Source organism: Chiroxiphia lanceolata, chromosome 4 (assembly GCF_009829145.1).
Source record: "Chiroxiphia lanceolata isolate bChiLan1 chromosome 4, bChiLan1.pri, whole genome shotgun sequence".
In the NCBI taxonomy this organism is placed as follows: domain Eukaryota; kingdom Metazoa; phylum Chordata; class Aves; order Passeriformes; family Pipridae; genus Chiroxiphia; species Chiroxiphia lanceolata.
The window spans coordinates 60,598,270-60,619,750 of NC_045640.1; the positions used below are offsets into that span (position 1 = coordinate 60,598,270).

At 37.9% G+C, this 21,481-nt stretch overlaps 1 protein-coding gene across 1 annotated transcript in view; it reads right to left on the bottom strand.

Annotated features, from left to right (window-relative positions):
- ARHGAP10 (Rho GTPase activating protein 10) overlaps nucleotides 1-21,481 on the bottom strand; it is a 146,396-nt gene that overhangs the window by 5,216 nt on the left and 119,699 nt on the right. Inside the window, exons 20-22 of the mRNA XM_032684673.1 lie at nucleotides 18,070-18,232; nucleotides 7,586-7,717; nucleotides 6,028-6,119 (exon numbers count right to left, since the gene is read on the bottom strand). Of these exons, the coding sequence (XP_032540564.1) occupies nucleotides 6,028-6,119; nucleotides 7,586-7,717; nucleotides 18,070-18,232 (387 nt within the window). The remainder of the gene's footprint in view (nucleotides 1-6,027; nucleotides 6,120-7,585; nucleotides 7,718-18,069; nucleotides 18,233-21,481) is intronic.

Below are 21,481 nucleotides of genomic sequence, written 5' to 3' on the forward strand. Positions count from 1 at the left end.
TTCCGATTTCACCTAATCAAGAAACGCAATAAAATCAACTTGGCATTTGCAGCACTTCTTATTTTTCTGTATGCTCCATAGGAAATAGCTTTCATATTGCCAATGTTACAATTATCTAACTGCGAATACATAAAATTTGCAAACAGCAGTTCACAAAGACCCAATGCTACAAGCAGACCTTGCTCTGCTTTGGCAGCTCAAACATTTCACAGCTCTCAAGTACACATGACAGCAAGACTTATCTCCACAGCAGTATTAGTTCATTGTCTATGTGCCACTAACTTCAGCAAGACCAATTCAGACACTGATTCACACTTGATTTCCCCATCTTTGTGGAAACTAGCGATTTTGGGAAGAAACCTAACACGCAGGGTGCCTGGCACAAGAAGATCTCCCTTTCTGATGGACTATTTTGCCAATCAGAGCAATAACCCCCAAAAACTACATAAATGAGGATTCACATTCTGAGAACAACAGAAATCTCACTGCTAAAACCACTACAGCACCAGAATTCAATTCCATAGAACTCAATCACACTGGCCAAGTTTTCATTAGGAAATTAAATTAAAAAGACAAAATGTGTTTGCAAGCCTTCTGTGTTTAGAAATCCCTCTAGGTTTTTCAAACAATCCCTATGGATAAAGCTGATCAGAGAAATACAGAAACATTTAGCATGCTTAGGGTTAGCATAGAATTTGGAATTTCAGAACTTGCTGTTTCCCTTAATTATGCTGTGAGAAGCAGAATTATCTTGCGGACAGGACAGAGGGCTGGGGATCTTCTTCCTGATCTGCTGAAAATTTACTGTGTGCCCACAAATAAAACAGTCTGCCCATAAGGGCTCAGGCTTGTGAACAAAAGCAAACACACTGATACACCATGACAAAACTAGTGAAGGTGGAATTCAGCTTAGAGACTTCCCAAGTGTCTATTACAGCTGGTGGAGATCTAGTCAGTACAATGAATAGAGTGTCTAAAGAATAACTTGGCTCACTCTAAAGTAGTAAATGGTTGGTCAAGCTGAGTTCCTGCAATACAAGTTAGTGACCTGTGTCACCAACATTAAACCTCGCCGATCTGTGAGATTTAGGGTCTTTCTCCTGAAATGATTCCCATCCCACCTGACAGCTGAACATCTCCGACAGTCTTGCACACACACCAACTACAAGGTAAAATGCATTAGGTTAAACATCTTCCACTTTAACATTTCTCTCCCGAAGATCACTGCTTCCACGACTATTATGGCAGGAGCAAAGTTAGACTGGTTAAGGTCAAACTACCTTCAGTGACTTGTAAAAACTCCTAGCAATGTCAGTAGGGATTTGGTAGTGCTCATCTGGTACTTGTTATTGGTGAAGGAATTGTAACTTTCAGCAGCAGTTTGAGATAACTACCTCCAAAAGGCATGGAGGTATCTGAAAAGGAGGACATCTGTCCACAGCCTGTACACTCACAGTTTCTCCAGATGTAAAATGAAGATAATTAATTCACATGAATGTTTCCAAGTGCTTTGAAATCCACAGACAAAAGGTACACAAAGAAGTAGCTCTATCCTCATTTTTACCTCAGGAAAAGAACAATTTGCACATACAAGGAAATACAGTATTTTGGGAGCACCACTTCTCTTTGAATGAATCCTTCATTTGTCAGTACCATGAAGACAGACAGTCCAGAAGCCACAGCATCCATTAGAGGGCAGAGAGTGCCTTGGAGTCAAAACCAGGGACATTAACTAAGGGTGGCACTTTGTTACACTAGGAGAGATAGAGGGGGATGACAACGGCCATGTGAACATGGCTTTTTGTGTTCCTTTTATACTTGGTAGGAATGATGGGTGCCCCACTTTTCCTGAGGAAAAAACCATTTTCTCAGTTTTCCTCATACTTCCTCTCCCCTAAAACCTGATTTTAAAAATTGTAAAAAGCCTTGATAAGAGCTATCTTGACAAGCTTTCAGGAAGCCTTCCTGCTAGCAGTACTGCCAAGGAATTTTTGTTGTGTAAACACCATTTACTCTATCTAAAACACTTCTCCCGAGTGAAATTCCCATTTACTGAATTTTAAGCAGTCTCTTTCAAGAACCAGAAATTTAATAACACTTGGCTCCAAGGCTGGCAAAATTTCAATGCCAGGCAGTCTGATTATTCTTTCCATGGTTATTGGGAATATCTGCCTCAATAACAACAGACATATACAGCCAGCATATGTCTCTCTCAATCTCAGATCATACTCTGCTTCTCCCCATATGTGCCCTTATCCAGCTGCAAACTCTTCAAGCTTTGCCTCTAACCACTTGAATTATATTGTTATGTGCTGTCAATAATATAGCCTGTAACAACTGGGAAAGAAAAATATTGGCACAGCCTAAGGCAAATTGAATTGAAGATTTAAAAAAAAAAAAAATACAGTGGATATTGTTCAGATTACATTATTCATTTTCTTACACAATTCAATTAAATAGAAAACTTTGCCTTTTCTTTTTAACTTACCAGATGGTGCCTTAGCATTTATATTCTATGTCACTAATGGAAAGACTGTGGAATTCAGGGTAGCACAATGTACATGCACTAGTGAAAACTCCTGAACACGAAAATGCTAAGATTCTGTACAGATTCCTATCAGGTGACGTAAAGCTGAATTTAAAATATTAGCAAATCTGACCTTGGAAGAGTGAGACAAACAGATTTTTTTTCCCCATTTAGAAACAGGAAATGGCGATGGGAGTAAAGGTTAAACCCCTACCTTCTTGCACCAACATTACATTTAGCAGCTATGACAGATGCAAGACTGTACTTCACTAAATGCCATTATCCTGTCTGAGGCTAGAGCAGCCAGGAAGACTCATCCAGAGTAATGACAGGTAAGAGAGAACCACTGCAATCAACATCCATGGACCAAGAGAGACAGACCAAGAAGAACAGGGAAGGAAAAAAAAAAAGGAAACAAAGCAGAAAAGAGAGGTAAGAAAAAGGAAAAAAATTCAATAACCAAATAGTGAGAGGTGAAAGAGACAGGATTAGAAAAGTGAGACGTGCAGGGTGGAGAAGGGAGAGATGGATAAAACCCTCACTAATGGAAGCAGCACTTTTTAGTAGACATTAATTTAACAGTTACTTTAATGGTTGATACTAGCTGTATGTCAACTTGATTGATGCGTTGTCACTTTGATAGTTAAGGTTATTGGTAGAGCTGCAGAATTGATGTATTATTACTTTAATTCTTCATTTGGGGGCTTTATTAGGGCATATGGGAATTTAAATTGAGTAACTAAAGAACCTGAATTGATTCACTGGAATCTGATTCCAGCATAGACACAAGGGTGCCTAGTACAAAAAGAAAAGGCCCATGTCGAGGCATTTCAGAGGCTTCGAATGTGTTGACTGGTCTGCACTTTGCACGAGAATAACTTTTCATATTGACAGAGCCATCCATGACATATTCTATGTGAAATCCATGTGAAATGACCATGAAGTTATTACATACATCCAGTTGCTGCCTTATTACTTTCATGCTCTCTCTCTTTATTCTGCCAATCCACAGCCTACCCAATCACAGCAGGGTGAGAGCCCTGCGGGGCAAGGACAACGCCTATAAAATAACCAGGATACAGCGGAACAAATGAAAACAAATGTATTTAAGGAAATGTGATCTTTGCCATTGGAAATCTGCAATTAGGTTTTCAAAATGCAATCCGTCCAACCTTTTCCCAAGCTTGCAACCTTACTTGTATGATGAGCTGGAAAAAGAGTCTTACAGTTGAAATAGTTTTCAACACATGCCAGAGTCAAATTCCATACTTGTTCTCGGACAATCCAACTCTCTAGTTGAAAAACTCAACTGAGGCTGTAATGCAACAAATCACAGTAGCTTTGCCACCACTTCTAGAGATCTCATTACACAAGAAGAGAATCCTGGCATTGCTCTCACACAAAACAACTGTTTCTTGAAAGAATTTCTTATCCCATGCCAACACAACAGGTGTGCAACCCTTGATGTTCTGCATCAGAAATGCCTCTCCTAGACATCAAATCTTTTCCACCATGTACTTGATTTTTCTTTCCTGTACATAAGTTTTATGTCTGCTGAAGATCCCTATCAGTCATGTTTTTAAAAACTTAAATTAAAATAGCTGGTGTTAAGAACTTTAAAAAGAGCAATCATTTAGCTAATTCATCTTTAAAAGGTTTCCCACCTAACTTGATTCAGACATGATTTGCCTGCAAGGCAGTTCTAATAGGAAACATCAAGAATGATTTTGTAAAGTGTGTGCTAGTAGGGAAGAATCTAGTGGGGACCTCAGACCACTTTATGCTGCAAAAAAATCAGAACTGGAGTCTGGACCAGGTTTGCTATTTACTTGTCTGGGAGGAGGCAGAGGACAGGATTGTCCTATGCTCGGCCTGCTTTAAAATAAGCATCACAAAAAAGGGGAAGGAAATATCTATGCCCGTGCAATGTTTTCATTGTTGTTATACACACTAAAAAAAATAAGATTTTGCTAAGCTTCCCATTTGTTTCATCTTGTGAAACAAATTAGGAACATCCTATTGGAGTTGAAAAGATTTTCACTTACGAGAAAAACTTTCCCCCTACAGACTTTTGATCCAGTGCTAAGAGTTAACAGGGTGCATTTTGGGAAATATAAGAAATACTTAGTTAGCTTTTTAATGCCTGCAGGTTGATGTTTTCCATTTGTGTACACTTTTTCCCTGTTGGATGTAAACTGGAAATTTGGAATGCTCCTTCATTGGGCATGCAACGAAAGATTCTCACATAGTATTTGAATGACTGGGCAGTACCTCCCCTACGTGTGTTTGGTCACGCTGTATTAAATACCACTTTCCCTCTGGAAAGCACCTATCAGATTTCTGACCTGGTAGCAAACTAAAAGCTGACAACGGACGAGAAGAGTCATCACTGCAGAATTTCCAGATTTTTTAAAGATCAGGATGCCTTACTGGCCCTCTGCCTCTGGAATGAAAAACTGAAATACTACATTCAGAAGGTCCTTAGGGATGCTATTCTCAGATCACTTTGAATTCCCCAGTCTGCACCAAACTTGGATGAGTATTTGGCCAAATTTAAGAGTCTTTTGGTTTTCAGTATGAATGTAATTTTTTACCAAGTTCTTCCGATAAACAACAGTCGTACCATGCTGCTGCTATGAACTGATTTCTGCTTAGAATTATTATTCAACTGCATTAAAGTAACAAGAATTTCTGAATTTGTCCAGCCCATGTTGAGCCATTCCATACTATCTGTTTCTTATATTAGGAATTTCCTTGTGAGAAGAAGAAACTATAACGTTGCCTTCAGCATCTTCAGAGTCTGTATTAAAGTAGGCATAAGGTTTAAAACCTAAAACTTTTCTTATGAGTTTGAAGTGCCTGTGAAGTTACTGAAGGATAGATACATGGAAGCTCACTGAGCAACACAGTCTTGAGCAGAGGAACCACCCTCCAGGTGTTCATATGTAATGCTATATTTGGGTCCATAGAAATCTTTAAACACAGGCCTTCATTCTGCACCTCAGTGAATATTCCTTTTTCTACAAGTACATACACACACTAACACAAACTTTGACCCAAACAGCAAGCACTGTCTCTTCTCTCCAGTGTTCACTTGTTTTACCTGGCACTCTGATTGAAAATCCTTAAACAGACATTTTTTTCTTTAAATGAAGACCCACATGTTATTATACAACAATAGTTCACATTTTAAAAAACACATTTTCATAGGCCAAGATGTTCTCTTCTATTACTGAATAACCTTTTTTTGGTACAACACATTTAAATGATGCTGAAAAATTCAACCAATTGAAAGCTCACCCAAAATCAAAAGCATTGCCTCACACTGCTAAGGATATGTTAAATAGCTTCCTCACACCAGAAAACATCTCCATCGCCAACTGTGTGCCATCAGCAACATTGGCAGAATAGCACTCAGACTTGTATTTTTATCCAAAGCCATTTTAGCAGTTTTGTCAATTTGTTTTTCATTGCTTTATATTTACTGAAGCAGTACTTACCATCCTCAAATATTGCTCCTATCTGAAATGACAATTCAGAGCTATGTTCTGCTTCACATGGATAAACTGCTCTTGCTTTTCGGTGGGCAGCACTGAAAAATGAAATTATGAATTATAGCAACTTTCTGCTATTATGAAGACACTCTCTCAACCATTCTCTTTCCATTCATATTTGAAGGTGACTAAAAGTTTAAATACAATTTCACATGCATCCTTACAGGCTTGTAATTCATACACACAGCCAAAGCCAAAGCTTCACACCTTACTGTTGGCATTTCTGAATATCATACTCCTAACTTCATGCATACTTATTTTTATGACAAACTTGACTTTCAACTACAGTTAAAATTTTTTCAAGTGTTAATCAGCAAGGAAATCAATAGTAAGCAAAGCATATGATACTTCATTTACAGACTAATCATCGTTATATCTTCTGAAACATTTCTTCATGAATCTTGCACTTCAGCTTTTCACCATCACTGTTCAGAATGCACATTTTATGTTTGTTTGCAATACAGCATTACTAGTCTACCGAAGATGTTCTTTTTTTTCTTAAATTCCTCAAGATTTCTAACATCTCAGGCGGTCTCATAGAAGCGTTCTCAGGATGCTCAGTAATAAGCCATCAATATGAATTTCTCCACAGTACTCATTTTCTCGAAGTACCATAAGCAGAGATCTTTGAATATGTAAATATTATTGGCATGGTTTAATTAATCATGCCTTTGCAAACTGACAGTTTGCTGCTGCCCAATAATGCTGTGTTTAGACAGAGCACCCACACTATTAAATCATCTTTTGTTGAGCCCAGGCAATAATGACTACACATATAACAGTGGGAAAGATTCTTCCTGCCCCAAGGAACTTGCAGTCAAACAGACAATGCAGTTGTGATGCAAAATGCAACCACTACTGAGAAATGGGATTTTTGCTACAAAGTGTTGGGAATAAATTGTGAATATACCCAACTACTTGAATTGAAAAGAAAATATTATAAATAAATAAAAATATTTTCCTTCAAATATTATGAAGGAAAAAGCTGAGATGGTGAAGACCTTCAAAGGAAAAACTGAGAATACTTCAAAAGATGGACAACAATATGGAAGGAAGCAGAAACAGGATGGAAGGAAAGCAGGACAAAAGCGTGAAAGAAAAGAATGAAACAACAGAGAAAGGTTAAAAACATAGGAAGGTTTCAGAGGCAAGTAGGTTAGAAAGAGAAACTTACATCTGACAAACGTGGCTACAGAAAAGAAAGAATCTGTATTTTAAAAGACACTAAGAGAAACACTGTGGGAGAGAGACACTATGAATTGCCCACCCTGCTTGTAGTGACCAACAAGCCACTGTCTCAATCTGTGTGCCTTCTACCAAGGAAGGTGTTCAAAGGAAAAGTAAGAGAGCCAGTGATTTTATTCTGTCAATATTGCTAACATTGCATTTCCTGATTTGAGATAATCATTCACACAACACAGGAGACGTGCATTAGCTATTTTTAAAAACGTACAGAAAAAGGAGGTAAAGAAATAGCCAGCAAAAGTTGAAGTGTACTCCATACCTTTCCACTGCTCTGTCACTCCCAGTGGCAGGGTTGGGGAAGAAGAAAGTGGATAGTGCAGTATTTGTACCAGCTGGGTTAGCAGACGGAATATTCATCCACGAGACCATCGATGGGCGGCTTTGACCAGGGCTAAGAGGAAATATATTAAAGGTAGAATTAACAATGGGAATAAAACTTGTTATCTTACCAAAATGTTTGAATCTTTACAACTAGATAACTCATTAGACCTTCAAATTCAAACCCAAAAATATTGCTGAGTTGATTTTGCAGAAATGGCCACCGTATGATTCTGCATTTTCTCTGCATTTTCTCCTTCCTCCTAAATTCCCTACATCCTAAGCTAAGACAAATTACCTGAGATGTATGACATAAGCAATAAAAAGGCAAAATTCTCCATTCCTTATCTAATAAAGACAGATACAGTGAAACTGCATGTAGCAGGCTATTATTTGAGCTGCCACTTTGCCTTCACAAGTTTTGACGAATCTATTTAAAAACCTTCTCGGTGCTATACTAAGGCTGGGAAGATTTCTAACGAGGCTGCAGCTATTACAACACTGGGATCACAATGCTGGCTCTGGATTGAGATCTCATTCTCATAGCTGGGTAAATACTGCCTCAGTGGCTGCCCTCACCAACATGCTGCTCAAATAGGCATTAACTTAATGGTTGAGCACACAGTTGCTCTTCTGGAGGAGAAGAAATAGCAGCCAAAATTAAAACTTTTCTTAGTAGCTGAAAAACACACAAAGTCGTCCCTAACATAAAGGAGATTCCTAATTTCCCTGAAGAACTAAAACGTTTCAGGGTTGCACGGACAAAACAACAAGCAGTCCAAACATTTAATGGCAGCGTATCTTTGGAACAAAGAGCTGGACTTCAAGCAGTTTCTAAGCAGAAACAGAATTAAAATCATTCACATACAGCATTCAGGCAGGAATCATCACTCAGAAGTACTGACTTCACAATACAGCGTTTATGAGTTTGTCTTATTCCAATATTAACCTCCTAGATAACATAAATCTGCAAAATACCACTGAAATCTAGGAATTCAGTCAAGAAGATTTTTGTGGGGGTCTAAATTCACACCTAATCAAGGTGGTTTGACCGAAAACAAAAAAGAGGGATCAACAACCACCCCAGTTATAACTGTAAATGGTTAAAAGAAAGCAGGAAACCTAACTTAGATACCTGATTTTAATCTGCTATTAAAATTATTAAAGTTAAATATCTGGGATATTTAATTTCTAGGAGAAAAGATCACTATTTGTTGGTTTGCATAATGTGGTTTATAATAAAATTCAACTTTCACAAACTGGTTCTCCTAGCTAATATATCTCATAGTCATTCTAGCAATTGCATATTTAGCAGACGCTAATTTTGATCATTAATTTTTAAATTTAGTACATTGTAAAGTGGTGAATGTCACATTCCTTACTTAACAAGACAATAGCTTTTCCTTTGGATCTGTGTCAGGAAGCATTTGGATGAAAACTGGAATTCACAGTGTACGAAACAGCATTCTACAGTTAATGCCACTAATAAAAATGAAACTTTAGTGTGCTGAGATCACAACCAGAAGGGTTTATCAAAACATGCTCTGCTTTTAAAAATTATCAGGTTTACCAAATAAAGAAAGGAATCATAAGTATTAAGTTGAATGATGAGCTGGATTATGCTGACTCTAACCATATTTCATGCTTAACTTTGGGAAGAGAATAAGTAGTCTTCTTTACTGCATGTGAATCTTCCACTACACAATTTTTTACATTTTCCAATAATGACATACCTTTGAAGAACAGCACCTACATAATTTAGGGTTTTTTGCTTTTACTTGAACTTGTTCTCTTCCTCCCATTTTTATAATAATTGAAAAATTTTCCTCAGATAAAACAAAATCCTTCTGCTAAAAGTGACCTCATTCAGAGACAAAAATGAAAAAAATGAAACACCAGCATTTGTATCCTTTTCTCTAAATAACGAGGACAAAAAAATTCTCAGTGGTACTGTAAAGTTTATAAAGTTTGCCAGAACGCAAATTATTTCTTCACCATTCACCACACATAATGTATATATGCAGAATTAATTTTAACTCAGTAGATGAACCTAAGACAGAAGTTTTTCAAAAGTGAATTTAAAAAAAAAAAGTATCCTACTTGCATAGGCTAAACTATTCTACGTAAAACAATTCTGAGACTTAAAGGAAAAATATTTTCCTTGTGCTCCTATTTATTAAATTCAAACTGATTAAATTCAAATAGAAGGGGGTTTGGAATGAGATGGACTTTAAGTTCCCTTCCAAGCCATTCAATGATTCTGTGATTAAGATTGGTGTCAGACTCATTTCTGAAACCTGTAAAGCTACAGAAAATCGGAGAATAATATTCCAAGTATATCACCATTGAGTATTAAAATATCTCTAATGCAAACTAATCACCATTCAAGAATATTCCACCAAGTGGCCTTCTCGTGCATACCTCAGATGTATGCTGTTTGATTTTCAGCAAGGGAATATTAAATCTTCCATTTAATAAATATTTCATTGCTACATGCATCATTTTAATCTATGCAATTTACTTGATCGTCTCTAGAAAAACACAAAACACCTGCACCTAAGATACAGAATTAATAACTTCAAAGATACTCAGAATAGAGAAGACACAAAAGGAACTCTCCAACCCAGGAAAGCAGTGGTCATTCATAAGAATACTTGTAATAAATAACAGATGGTTTCTTGCTGAGACTTAGAGAGGAAAGAAAAAAAAACCAAAAAAAACACAAAAGAAAAGGTGTGCAAGTAAAGGAACACAGAAGATGAAATAAAATCTTCAGATCCATGTCATGGCATGTTTATTGCTCAAGTTACAGAGACTCAACAAGAAGTGTAATCTATCAACAAGTAAGACTACACTGTCCTTTACCAGACAGCATTATACAAAAGCATGTTAAAACTGGCAAGTTTTCTACAAATTCTGAGCCACTCCAACAGTTCTAGTGGAAAAACACTCCAGAAGTGCAGGTACATGGAGTGCCAGGCTGTTCCCTTCCCCACTTTTTTGATGAATTCCCTTAATACATTTCAGCTGTAGGGAAAGCACTGCAGCACAGCTCCTGAATTCGCCTGTCACTTTAGGCTCCTGGTTACCCAGCAAGAGATCATACCCTAGGAGCCAGCAGGGAAACAAAAAAAACCCACTTTTCAACAGCAATAGATTCACCATATTAAGAAGGGGAAAAAATTTATAGCTTTAACTACTAAGCACATTCTAGAATTTATGGGTTTGGTTTTGTTCTTTTTTATTTACTGTACTTGGCTATCTCAGGAACCACTTAATTTTGTTGTTAAAACAGAAGGTTTTATTCAATAAGAAAAATAATTCCCAATGTTGTGGTGTGTAAGCAAGAAACTGGCTAGATTTTACTGTTTTTTCCTTGAAAATATTCTTGTGATAGCAAGACTATCTTGCTATAAAGCTTTGTACACCTTGTTTATCAAGATGACGACATATTAGAAAGTATTGCACACCTTATCATAGAGCATCTCAACTTTAGGAAGGTATCTTGAAGAAATCCTTTCTCCCAAAGGCTAAAATGAAGGAAATGCATTTTCCTGAGGGTAGGGAAAAAAGAAAAAAAAACAGCCTCACATAACCATCTCTGTCTGAGGAAAAAATGTTATTGTCTAGCATAGTGAGTACTGGGAAAAGAGAGGAGGGGGAATAGCTTTACTGAAAATAAGCTAGAGATTTTGCACTGATACTCAGAAACAAACTCCTGAAAACAAGATTTTATTGGATGTTTATCTTGCTGGTTCCTAAGGTAACACAGCTAAAGAGCAGTCTCTTATCTTGAGAGCAAGGCAGAGACTCTGAAAAGAATCTACATGGTAACTCCTGAGGAAAAAAAAAAAAAAAAAGAGTTGTTTCATAGACAGGTTTGGCAGCCCCATGGCTGTCGTATCACAGCGTCTGGCTGACAAACTCAGTGAAGGTGTTCTTGAAAGATTTCATTGTAAGACAACTGTGTATATGAAAAGGTTCAGCTATTTCTGATTCAATATGCAACCCAATACTGTCCACCACCAGATCTTCCTGCAAGTTAAGAACTCCTATGCCTTGGTGAGCAGGGAAGAGAAAAATACACGGGCAAAATTCTAGAAATGGTCGTAGTTGCAGAAAAGCTGGAGGCAAAATAGAAGGACGGAATTTCCTCATCTTTGTCCCCCCTGAAAAGAAACTCTATCCTCAAAATCTAAAGTATGTGACATGCACGCAACATTCCAGAACCCTCATTTATACAGAGCACATCAGTCAGCAATGAAATAGAGGTTTTGTTAAACTTGGATTGTGAAGTCTCAGTGAAGCAGCTAACACACTAGTGAAATGATCTTTCACGCCAGTCTGGTAAATCCAAAGCTAATGTCTACAGCAGCTGTCCTAAGTTAAAGCATTTTTAAATGATAATGCAGACAAAGTAAAAGTGAAGTATGTACATCTATAAGCTTAAGGCACATTGCTGTTCCCTTTAAGGGGAAAAAAAAAAAAAAAGAAGGGGTTGTGTTCACTGGAATCATGCAAAGAAAATAAAAGGAGAGGAAAAAACAAAACAAAACAAAACTTTAGCTCATCACAGTGGTTGCATCCACATCATTCCCTGCCCTGAGCACACACACGACTTATCCTGTGCTCACACAGCAGTGCTGCTGTCAAGCCCAGTGGAAGACAAGGAGATGGCAAGGACTATTTTGTATGAACCACATGACTAAGTTACATTATGCCTGTTTCAAAGGAGCTGCAAAATGAGGGCTCTTGCTCTGCTTGCATAACAAAAGGGTACAAAAAGAAGTGCCTGCTCCGCTAAACCCGTTCCCAAACTGCTGAGTCACCGAAGAGGTGGCAGCTGAAACAAAAACAAACTGCAAAACAAGCACAATGACCGAACAGCTGTTAAAGCACCTTCTTTTAATAAAATAGGATGATGACACTAGATATTATAAGAAGTTTTCAAGACACTGAAAGTGAAGTCACTCATCATTTATGTAAAGTTGCAAATTCACACCACTGCCAGAAAGTACAAAAGAAACTACTACAATTTTAAGGAGACTATACATGCAGTCTACTGATGTAGATATAACAAGGCTGATGGGAGTTCAGTCAGCAGTCAAACAAAATTAATAACTATGTCCAAGGGTTCTGTTATGTTCAGAGCATCACTGTCTCTGCCCTCCCTCACCATCTGATGGCTCTTTTAATATCAGTGTGCTCACCAGGAATTTGAACAGCTTGAGATTTCATGAAGAATGAGTAGCTTCTTTCCAGCCTGGTCACAAAGACCCTGAAAGCACTCAGGATGCTGCATAGCACAGCTCTCATCACCATTTTAAAAGCCTCTGTGGATATTAAAAACCCAAAAACTATGCCCATAGTGTAGCACTTACATACCATTGAGTTGGGTAACAATACTTTAGTATCACGAGAATAAATAAAGAAAAATGTATAAGAAATTAAAGAAAGATTTGATTATATCATCTGCCACTGGCCCCTTGCATGTTCCTGAAAAGCCATTTACATTGGTGCTTCTATTTTTCCTCTGGCCTTTGAGCACCTTCAGCATTTGGGCTGTCAGGACTGTATCTTGCATGCTCCAATAGCAGCATCCAAGGTGGGATTCAGTTTGGAAACTATGAATCTTACTATTCTTAGCCCAGAAATGTAATTGCTTTAACAAGCCGTGCACCCACCCACACTCATACACACACTCAGTGAAAAGGTTTGAGGGACAGGAATGCTTTCCATCCCCCCCAATTGCAAAATCCCAAAGGCTTAGAGAGGGAAAGAAGAACAGGCAAGGTAAACAGATACTCAGACAGTATCATCTTGAGGAAGGCTACTCCACATCCTGCATCATACCTCCACCCAGAACAACCATCAGAAGTCACCATGTTTCACCTCTCTGGGAAACCCAAAGACCCCGCAGTCTCAGATCCCAAAAATGAACTCTCCAGCTGAGGAACGAGACATAGTTTTCATGATCTGAATGAAGAAGTGATCATGCAGATAATGTAGGGGGCTTCCAAATGAAAAGGAAGACTCTGGCCCAGTTCTGAAAACCCAGCACCGTGAGGGGTAAGTCTGTAAGGTCTGTAGATACACCCTGGCATAGGGCATTGTACTGTAAAAGCATGAAGAAATCTCATGACAACAAGGAGCCAGTTACAGTAACAAATCTTTCCTTATCAGAAAGAGGTCCACAGAAAGATTGATTACAGCACATACCGAGTCCAGGGAATACCAAGTGTTCAGGTTTTTTTGGTTCATTCTGAGGTCAAGTGAAAACAGACCAAGGGCATCCCATAGTATTTTAGGACGTGATTTGTAATCCACCTTTTGATGAATCAGTCATTGCAATAAGGGAAACCTGCCCTAACCCTTTGGAGGTGAGCTCCCATTATAGTCAGTACTGTGGGAAAGGCTAAATAAGACAGACCTCATGTCAATAAATGATTCCATAAGTAAATTCTACAATCAAACCACAACAGCTGCTAAAAAGTTTCCCTTGTCCTTTTTTAATTTTATTATGTGACTCCATGTCTGATGCTCCATCGTTTGCACTACCACCTACTTCACTGCAAGAGGACTTTAATGGACAAAAAATGTTGTCTTTTACAGACTTTAACTTACACTGTATCTTTACTTGCTTAGATGTATTTATTGGACACTGATGTTTATACCTAGTTTAGCTACCACTGTTACCTTTTACATGTGAAAAGCCATAATATAATAGAGTAAAAGTTAAACCTTGTATCACCATTATCAAAAACAGACCATCACCATTATCAAAACAGTTTGGGGACTACCTTAGAAAGGCTACTCAGCTTCTTAGTATCTGAAATCCTGAACTCCTCTTTGGAAACTACATACTTTGAATTATTAAAAAGTTGAGTTTTGTACACCATAGGAATAAAAATCTAAGTGACTAAGGTGCGTGTTTTTCAGTGCCAATCAGGAAGGCAGAAAGCAATGTCAGGGTCACGTCCTCCAGCAAAAAGATATCAAGCCTCTTGAAAAAAAGCTGTGGTAGATTTATTTACTTTTTGGGCAAATGCAATAGAAAACCCAGAAACTGAGTATGACGAGAGTCTGTATGGGCACTTACATCAGAGAGGAAAAAGAAAGAATGCAAACGCTTTGGTTAACATTGAGATTGTCATTGCTGCTCTGCCTTAAAGGGAAAAAGTGCCCAAACTAGTGGAGAGCCCTACAAGGGAGCAATACTCTATGCAGCTCACAATCATAATTATCAGTTTATGTCTGAGATCAGCTTGTGCTAAGCATCCTTGGATAGAAGGGTTTTTCAAACAGTATATGTTTGTGACACAGTGCTTCATCAAGCAGAAAAGGTAATTTGTCCATCCTAGGTTATCTGGGGTTTGAATCTTGCATCTACAGAAACTACTCTGTAACTTTGTGATTGACAGAGGAAAAAAAGCTCTCTATATTCTACCATAGAGTGTATGCAAAAATAAGGCATATTTATTTTTAGTATTTGGCTCTAGATGGAAGCGTGAGGTTAAAAATAACTTCAGAAAAAAGGTTAAAAAAAGTTTAGGGTGCCAAATAGTCTTAAAGCAGCAAACTCAGGTCTCCACTGAGAACCACCCCTGCCCTGGGCAATGAGAACCAACTAACGCCCAACTCTCTACTCGCCCCTACAGCAGTACATGACAACACAGGACATATGTCTGATCCACACAGATCTTTCAAAGAAAATCTAGCATCAGGCAGACACACACTTATAGACATGAAAACCAACAGCTTAACGGGGCTTCAAAATGACACATATGTGAAACATCACCTTCGAGTTACACCGTATGCACAGCACATCTTTAAATACTGATATGACAATTGAGCAGTCAGGGCTTTGTGAGATATTGAGGATTGGTGGTATAGCCCTTGCCCTCTTAGCTTCTTTACCACTCTGGCCATGTGGTCTCCTCCGAGTGCCAGTCAGGAGGTGAGGGTGTATTTGCCTGCATTTTAGGCTCATCTCACCATGCTGGAAGCTGTAGCTCCTTTTGTTTTTAAAGGTGGGACAAGGAAAGGGCACGCATCACAGAAAACTCTGCCAGGAAACATCATGGTGACAACAGCTATCATTCCAGAAAAAGCAAGCTTTTCCTTTCTTGGAAACAAATACCACAAAAAGTGTTCTTACTATCCATCACGTACTCTTGCTTAAAGCAAACTACTGGTATAAACGAGCCTTGGAATATCTGACACATCTTGACCCACAATGCAACATCGCTCCCCCGGGAAACAACGCAAGAAACTCTTCTACCACAAAGAAGTCACCATCACCTTGTTGACTGCATAACTCCATAGTGATCGATCTCTGACAAGAGTAACACCCATGTGTTATAAACATCAGCAGAAACTTGAGAAACCGGATCCTCCTGTATATTTCCATTTCCCCTAGACTCGGTATGGCATTTGCTATATCTCAGTGAAGACCTGCAATACCATTTTAGAGAGGATGCTGAGACTTTAGGAATTGATTTTTTTTCCAATTTGGCACAAAATACAAAACGTTTTGAAATCCTGCACAAACAAAGGATTGTTCTCCACCTAACTCTGGGATAGTCTGATTTGTGAGAATAGTCTATGACCAAAGCAGAGTTCAACAGCCAATGCCACATTTCCTGGAGCTGTGAGAGCACCAGAGCTACACAAGGTCCAGTCAAACACAGCCTTTCCTTGCCCACGGGACCCCCTGATGCACAATGATTGCTCAAGTACAGCAGGTACATTCTCCACTCCTCTGCCATCAACACGCTGGGGCTGTTCCAGGTTGTGGTTTGGGTTTGGCTTTTATTTGTTAAGGCAAGGCCCTCTCAGTCATCAGAACTAGAAGGGAAGAGAAGCCAGTTTGGGGTGAGAAAGTAGAGGAAAGAAAGAATGTAACATTCACAGACTACTCTCTGTCACTGTCCAGGCTTGTTACAGAGGTAATTCCTAAGCAAACTTCACAGACAAGCAAATGGAAGAAAGAAACTACTTTTGACAAATAATCTAAATGCACATACCATGCACCTTTTTATTCCTTCCAAAGAGAACTCTAAGTACTGTTTCCAACTGAGTAGAAAACTTCAAGCCATCAAGAAAAATTTCCAAAACAGCAATACAGTTTAATTTTTTATGAAAATCAACAAATGCAAAACAATGCAATGTTTCTTCAAATACATGGAGTTCCCAAACTCTCTGGATAAAATCAAAACTCCTTCTTTTATTCTCTGAAGTGACATTATCAATGTTCTGCTAACCCTGTGCTTCTTAATTAGCTATGCTTGCTTTTACCAACAGTCCAGTTTTATACCAGCTACAGCATCTTTTCCACACATGCACCTCTCTTTCTCCAATACAACTTATTGCTGATTCCACCAAATTCTAGAGGATAGTACAAGAGGGTAAGGAAAGAGTAACTTCAGACCTCTACTGAAGAAACAACATTTATGTACAATACCTATAAATCTGGAATTATTTCAATACATACAAGAAAAAAACCTGTTCCAGTTAATAAGTACTCTAATCAGTTAATTATTTGTGTGTGCATTTAGAAATATAAACTCATTATATGACTATCTGTATGTTCTCATGTGTTACATACATCTACACACTTGCTCCATTAGCAGAGCAGGCTACTCAGAATGCCATTATGGAAAATATTTGTAACAGATCTTTTCTCCAGACCTGCTCCTTCAGCTCTTCTTGGCACTGAAGGTTGGAAAACTTTGACTTGATATTGGTTAAAGTTTGTATGAATAGCAAACCAGAGAATTCAATTCAAGTTCAACTCTGATTTAAAAACAAGTTATGGTCAGCTTTTTGTGTATCAAACCTGAATTTGTACTACAGAGAGAGTAATGTCAATTTTTGCTAAATTGAAGTCATGCTCAAAAACTGAACATCCACAGAATCTACTGAAAGTGACAGACTGCACTTTCATTGGAAAACAGGTCTTTAATTTGTTAAGAAGAGATTAACAAAGATAATGTTCTTAGACAACAGGATCTGAGCACATACTTATTACAGTGTTTGTCCAAACTCAAAGTTTGGCCCATAACCTTAATAGCATGGTATCTAAGTGCAGCTTAACAGTCTTGAAATAAAAATAGGGTAATATATCATATTAAGAATAACTTAAATATTCTTTGCTTAAATAAATAACATTTAAAATTTTATAACAGGTTACAGGAAAATGAATCAGGTTTCAGTAGAAAAATAACATTTCTTTCCCACAAGCATTCAAGTGGTCTCTAAGCTCCACCCCAACATATAAACACGTATCTTTTTGCAGCAGGAGGAAACAAACACAATTATATGCAATTTCTAATATTCACTCGTCACAAACTGAAAAGGAAAAGGTGTTTCATGTGCACAATCATACTAGTGGAAAAATTGTTACTTAATATTCAGGTTACTTACAGATTTGTTGTCCAGCCTGCAAGATCTCCACTGTCCATGATAAGGTGATTTCCATCCAAGAGCACAGGGGGGCTACTAGAGAAGGCAGGTGTTGGAGACTGGGAAGAAAGAGAATCTATGCTCCCAGTTGGGGTGTCTTCTCTGGGAAAGCTGTGACTGTCAGCTAGAAGAGAGAGCACAAGTCACAAGGAGAGTCAAAGAATCTTCTCATGAGCCAAAGCATCTGCTTTGGTGATAATGTCCTGAAATATATATGAGAAGAAACTTTACTGTCCCATCTTCACTGGATATTTTGTAGGACAAGCAATCTTCCAGTATTTTCCCAAAAGGCATCAATGCACAATTTCCCCCATTTTTATCACCAGGCTATCTTCGCAACACAATGTATTCCCAGTGCTTTCTGCAGCATGTGTTTTCTGTGAATGAAATGCTTAATTTTGGGGGGATATTTTTAGACAAAGGCATCATTTCAGATAAGAAAATAGTTTAGCTATACACATTTGCTTGTCTCTCTAAAAACACAATCTCTAAAGATAATGTAATACCCATTTGAGGATTGCTCTAAAGTACCGCAAGCACAATCTTACCAAACATGAAACACTGACATTTAGAAAGGTCAGAATAAGCAGGAGATTTCTAACAAACACACAACACCCAAGAATGTTACACCTTTTTAATGGTGTTACTTTTAAGGAAACTCATCGTATTTTGATCTACTACTCATTTTCACAGGCTACTCTTAGAATATCACCATTCAAATATGATTGATTGAGAAGACATTAAAGGAACACCAATCCTATCCCAAGGACAGTAAGATAAAGTTACCAGTGTGTCACAGCACTCACTGCAAACCATGCTGACACATCTAGCCAAACAGCACGTTCTCCACTGAAAAACTAACCTTCACCCACATAGCTTTTCCCTTCCAAACTTTCATTTAAACATCGTATAAATTCTAAAAGAGGTGTACAAAATGAGGATGTTCATAAACAATAAAGTATCCAGGACAGATAAGCCAGCAGTCTCAAATGTTCTCAAAATACTGATATTTAACTGTAATAAAGGTCATTTCCAGACACCCTTTACAAGGTTCCCTGCATCCTTTCTTCTGTCCATCCTACTCCCTCCCACTAGCACTCGTGACCATGGCCCACAGGCCTGCCAAATAACATCATCACAAAAGTCTAGAGTGGATTAGATATCACTGACCCCACAGTCTTTGTAAAAGAGTTCTGGTCTCTTAGGGACAACAGCTTTGGGGGGAAAAAAATGAACAACCAAGTCCTAACACATCACAATAATATGATCACAAGCTGTTAAAATATCGTGTTTGCTTGACAACCTGTATCTCCTGTGTACAGTAATATACAAGATGAAGTCCTATACAATGTTACTTTCCAATTCTAACCAAATAAGCATTTTCTCAATGAAAAATTGAGCTTAATTCTACTCCATTGAGGTAAGCAGTACTGTTGCATTGATTTCTTTAATTTATTATCTTTTTTAATTAATTAAAAGTGCAACAATAAAAAGACCTGGACAATGAAAAGCCACCCTCACTGGATAAAAATCCTTCTCACAACTTTATTACTGCCTCAACCAGCTCAATTCCTTCTGCTTCAAAAGTAGAAAATTAGTAAAGCACTTGCCTGCTTCCCCAGCCATCTCAAACTCACCCCCTCCCAGCAGCTCTCAGAGAACAACTTCCCTAGAGAGTAAAATGACATACAACTAAAAACAGTGAAATGATAAAAGTCATCATCTGGAAATTTCTCCCTAAGCAGCTGCTAATTTAAGGATCTAAATTAGCCCATAGTAACAAAGTGTGATAAGCTCTGAGGAGGAGAATGTTAACCTGGGAAAGTGAGTCACTCTCACCGTGGCCCAATCCTGCTCAACTCACACCTCCCCACTGCACCCAGGACACGAGGCTGCCGCTCACATTTACATGACGTGACATGAGAATTGCAGGAGTGGCAGGTAAAGACTAATTAATTACATCTCGTTTGCAGATGTATGTGTCACAGTGATAAACATCTGAGAGATTAGACAGTGATACTGCAACCTTACTTCATAAATTCCTTAAAACTAGACTTAAGTCCTTTTAATCCATCATAGTTTATTTTCAAAGTAGTACTATTAAGACAACCAAGACTATCAAACTACATACACTACCAGAAGGCCACATTTACCACAACCATTCACTTAGCATCACTAAAACACAGTAGAAATCTGTATTAATCTGTTCATTAATATTATGAATATGACCAACTCACTGCACCTCCCTACAGAAAGCAGAGGATTTTCCATTGAATTGTTTCTCAGAACACATAGAAAAAGTAAAAAAATATTAAATGCTTCAGTCACGTACAGCAGAGTCAACATTGGAGACTGTAGTACACAGGCAATTACATCTGACATTATCATAAATTAAACTGTGTGTTAAATCTTTCCTCAAATTTTACTTCTTTCTTCCTGAGCCAGTGTTTTCTCACAGTCAGTCCTGCATTGCACTCTCAAGACTAAGATTGGGTTTACAACACTAAAAACAAATCAAGTATTTAAACAGGAAAATGCCTGCTAAATTCTAAACACCCTCTAAAAACGTGTACAAAGACACTTCAGATTTCTGATTTCTTCAATTATCTCCTTTTGTAAAGCAAAACACTATTTTTATTGAGGAAGAGGCAATTGTGTATAACTGAAAGACAGATGACTAATGACCATCTAGCACATTTTCATTATTAAAAACAATATATGCTCAAAACCTAAGTCTTGGAAATACGGGGTCATTGCTACAATTTCAACACTGCAAAGATTTCATCCTTTTTGTTGGTGCCAAAAGTTCTGCTAACTTCAGAAATTATAGTAACACCTGTACATGGCAGAGGCCATAGAACTGTGTCTCATTATCTCTTTATTAAGTTTAATAACCTGCTTTTGATTAATGCTCATCTCATGTTGGGCCAAACTGCATCTTCCAAACAGTCATTGTCTGCAGACTTCAGTAGATGATAAAAGGAATGAAGAATCAATTGGTTGCTAATTAATATACTTGCCAGCAATTACCTTCACTTTGTTAGGCTTTATTTTCAGGCATGATCCATTTAATATGCCTTACTAATTATTATATTATCTCTCATATCCAGTTTTTGTGTTGTGTGAAGGTATTTAAACGATCTCCTTTTTAAGTTTAACACTGAATCTCTTACTGTAAGGGATTTTGCAGCTTTGGAATCAAGCATCTGTTCTATAAAACTGTTCTATAAACCAGTATTTTTTCTGAAGAGCATACATCAGATATTATTCTATGATTTTTTATTGTAGTCCCACGAGAACCACATTAAGTGTTAAGCTCCACCACTTACTTCTGTTCATCAATTCCCTGTTTGTACTTCCAAGGCTGGGGTTT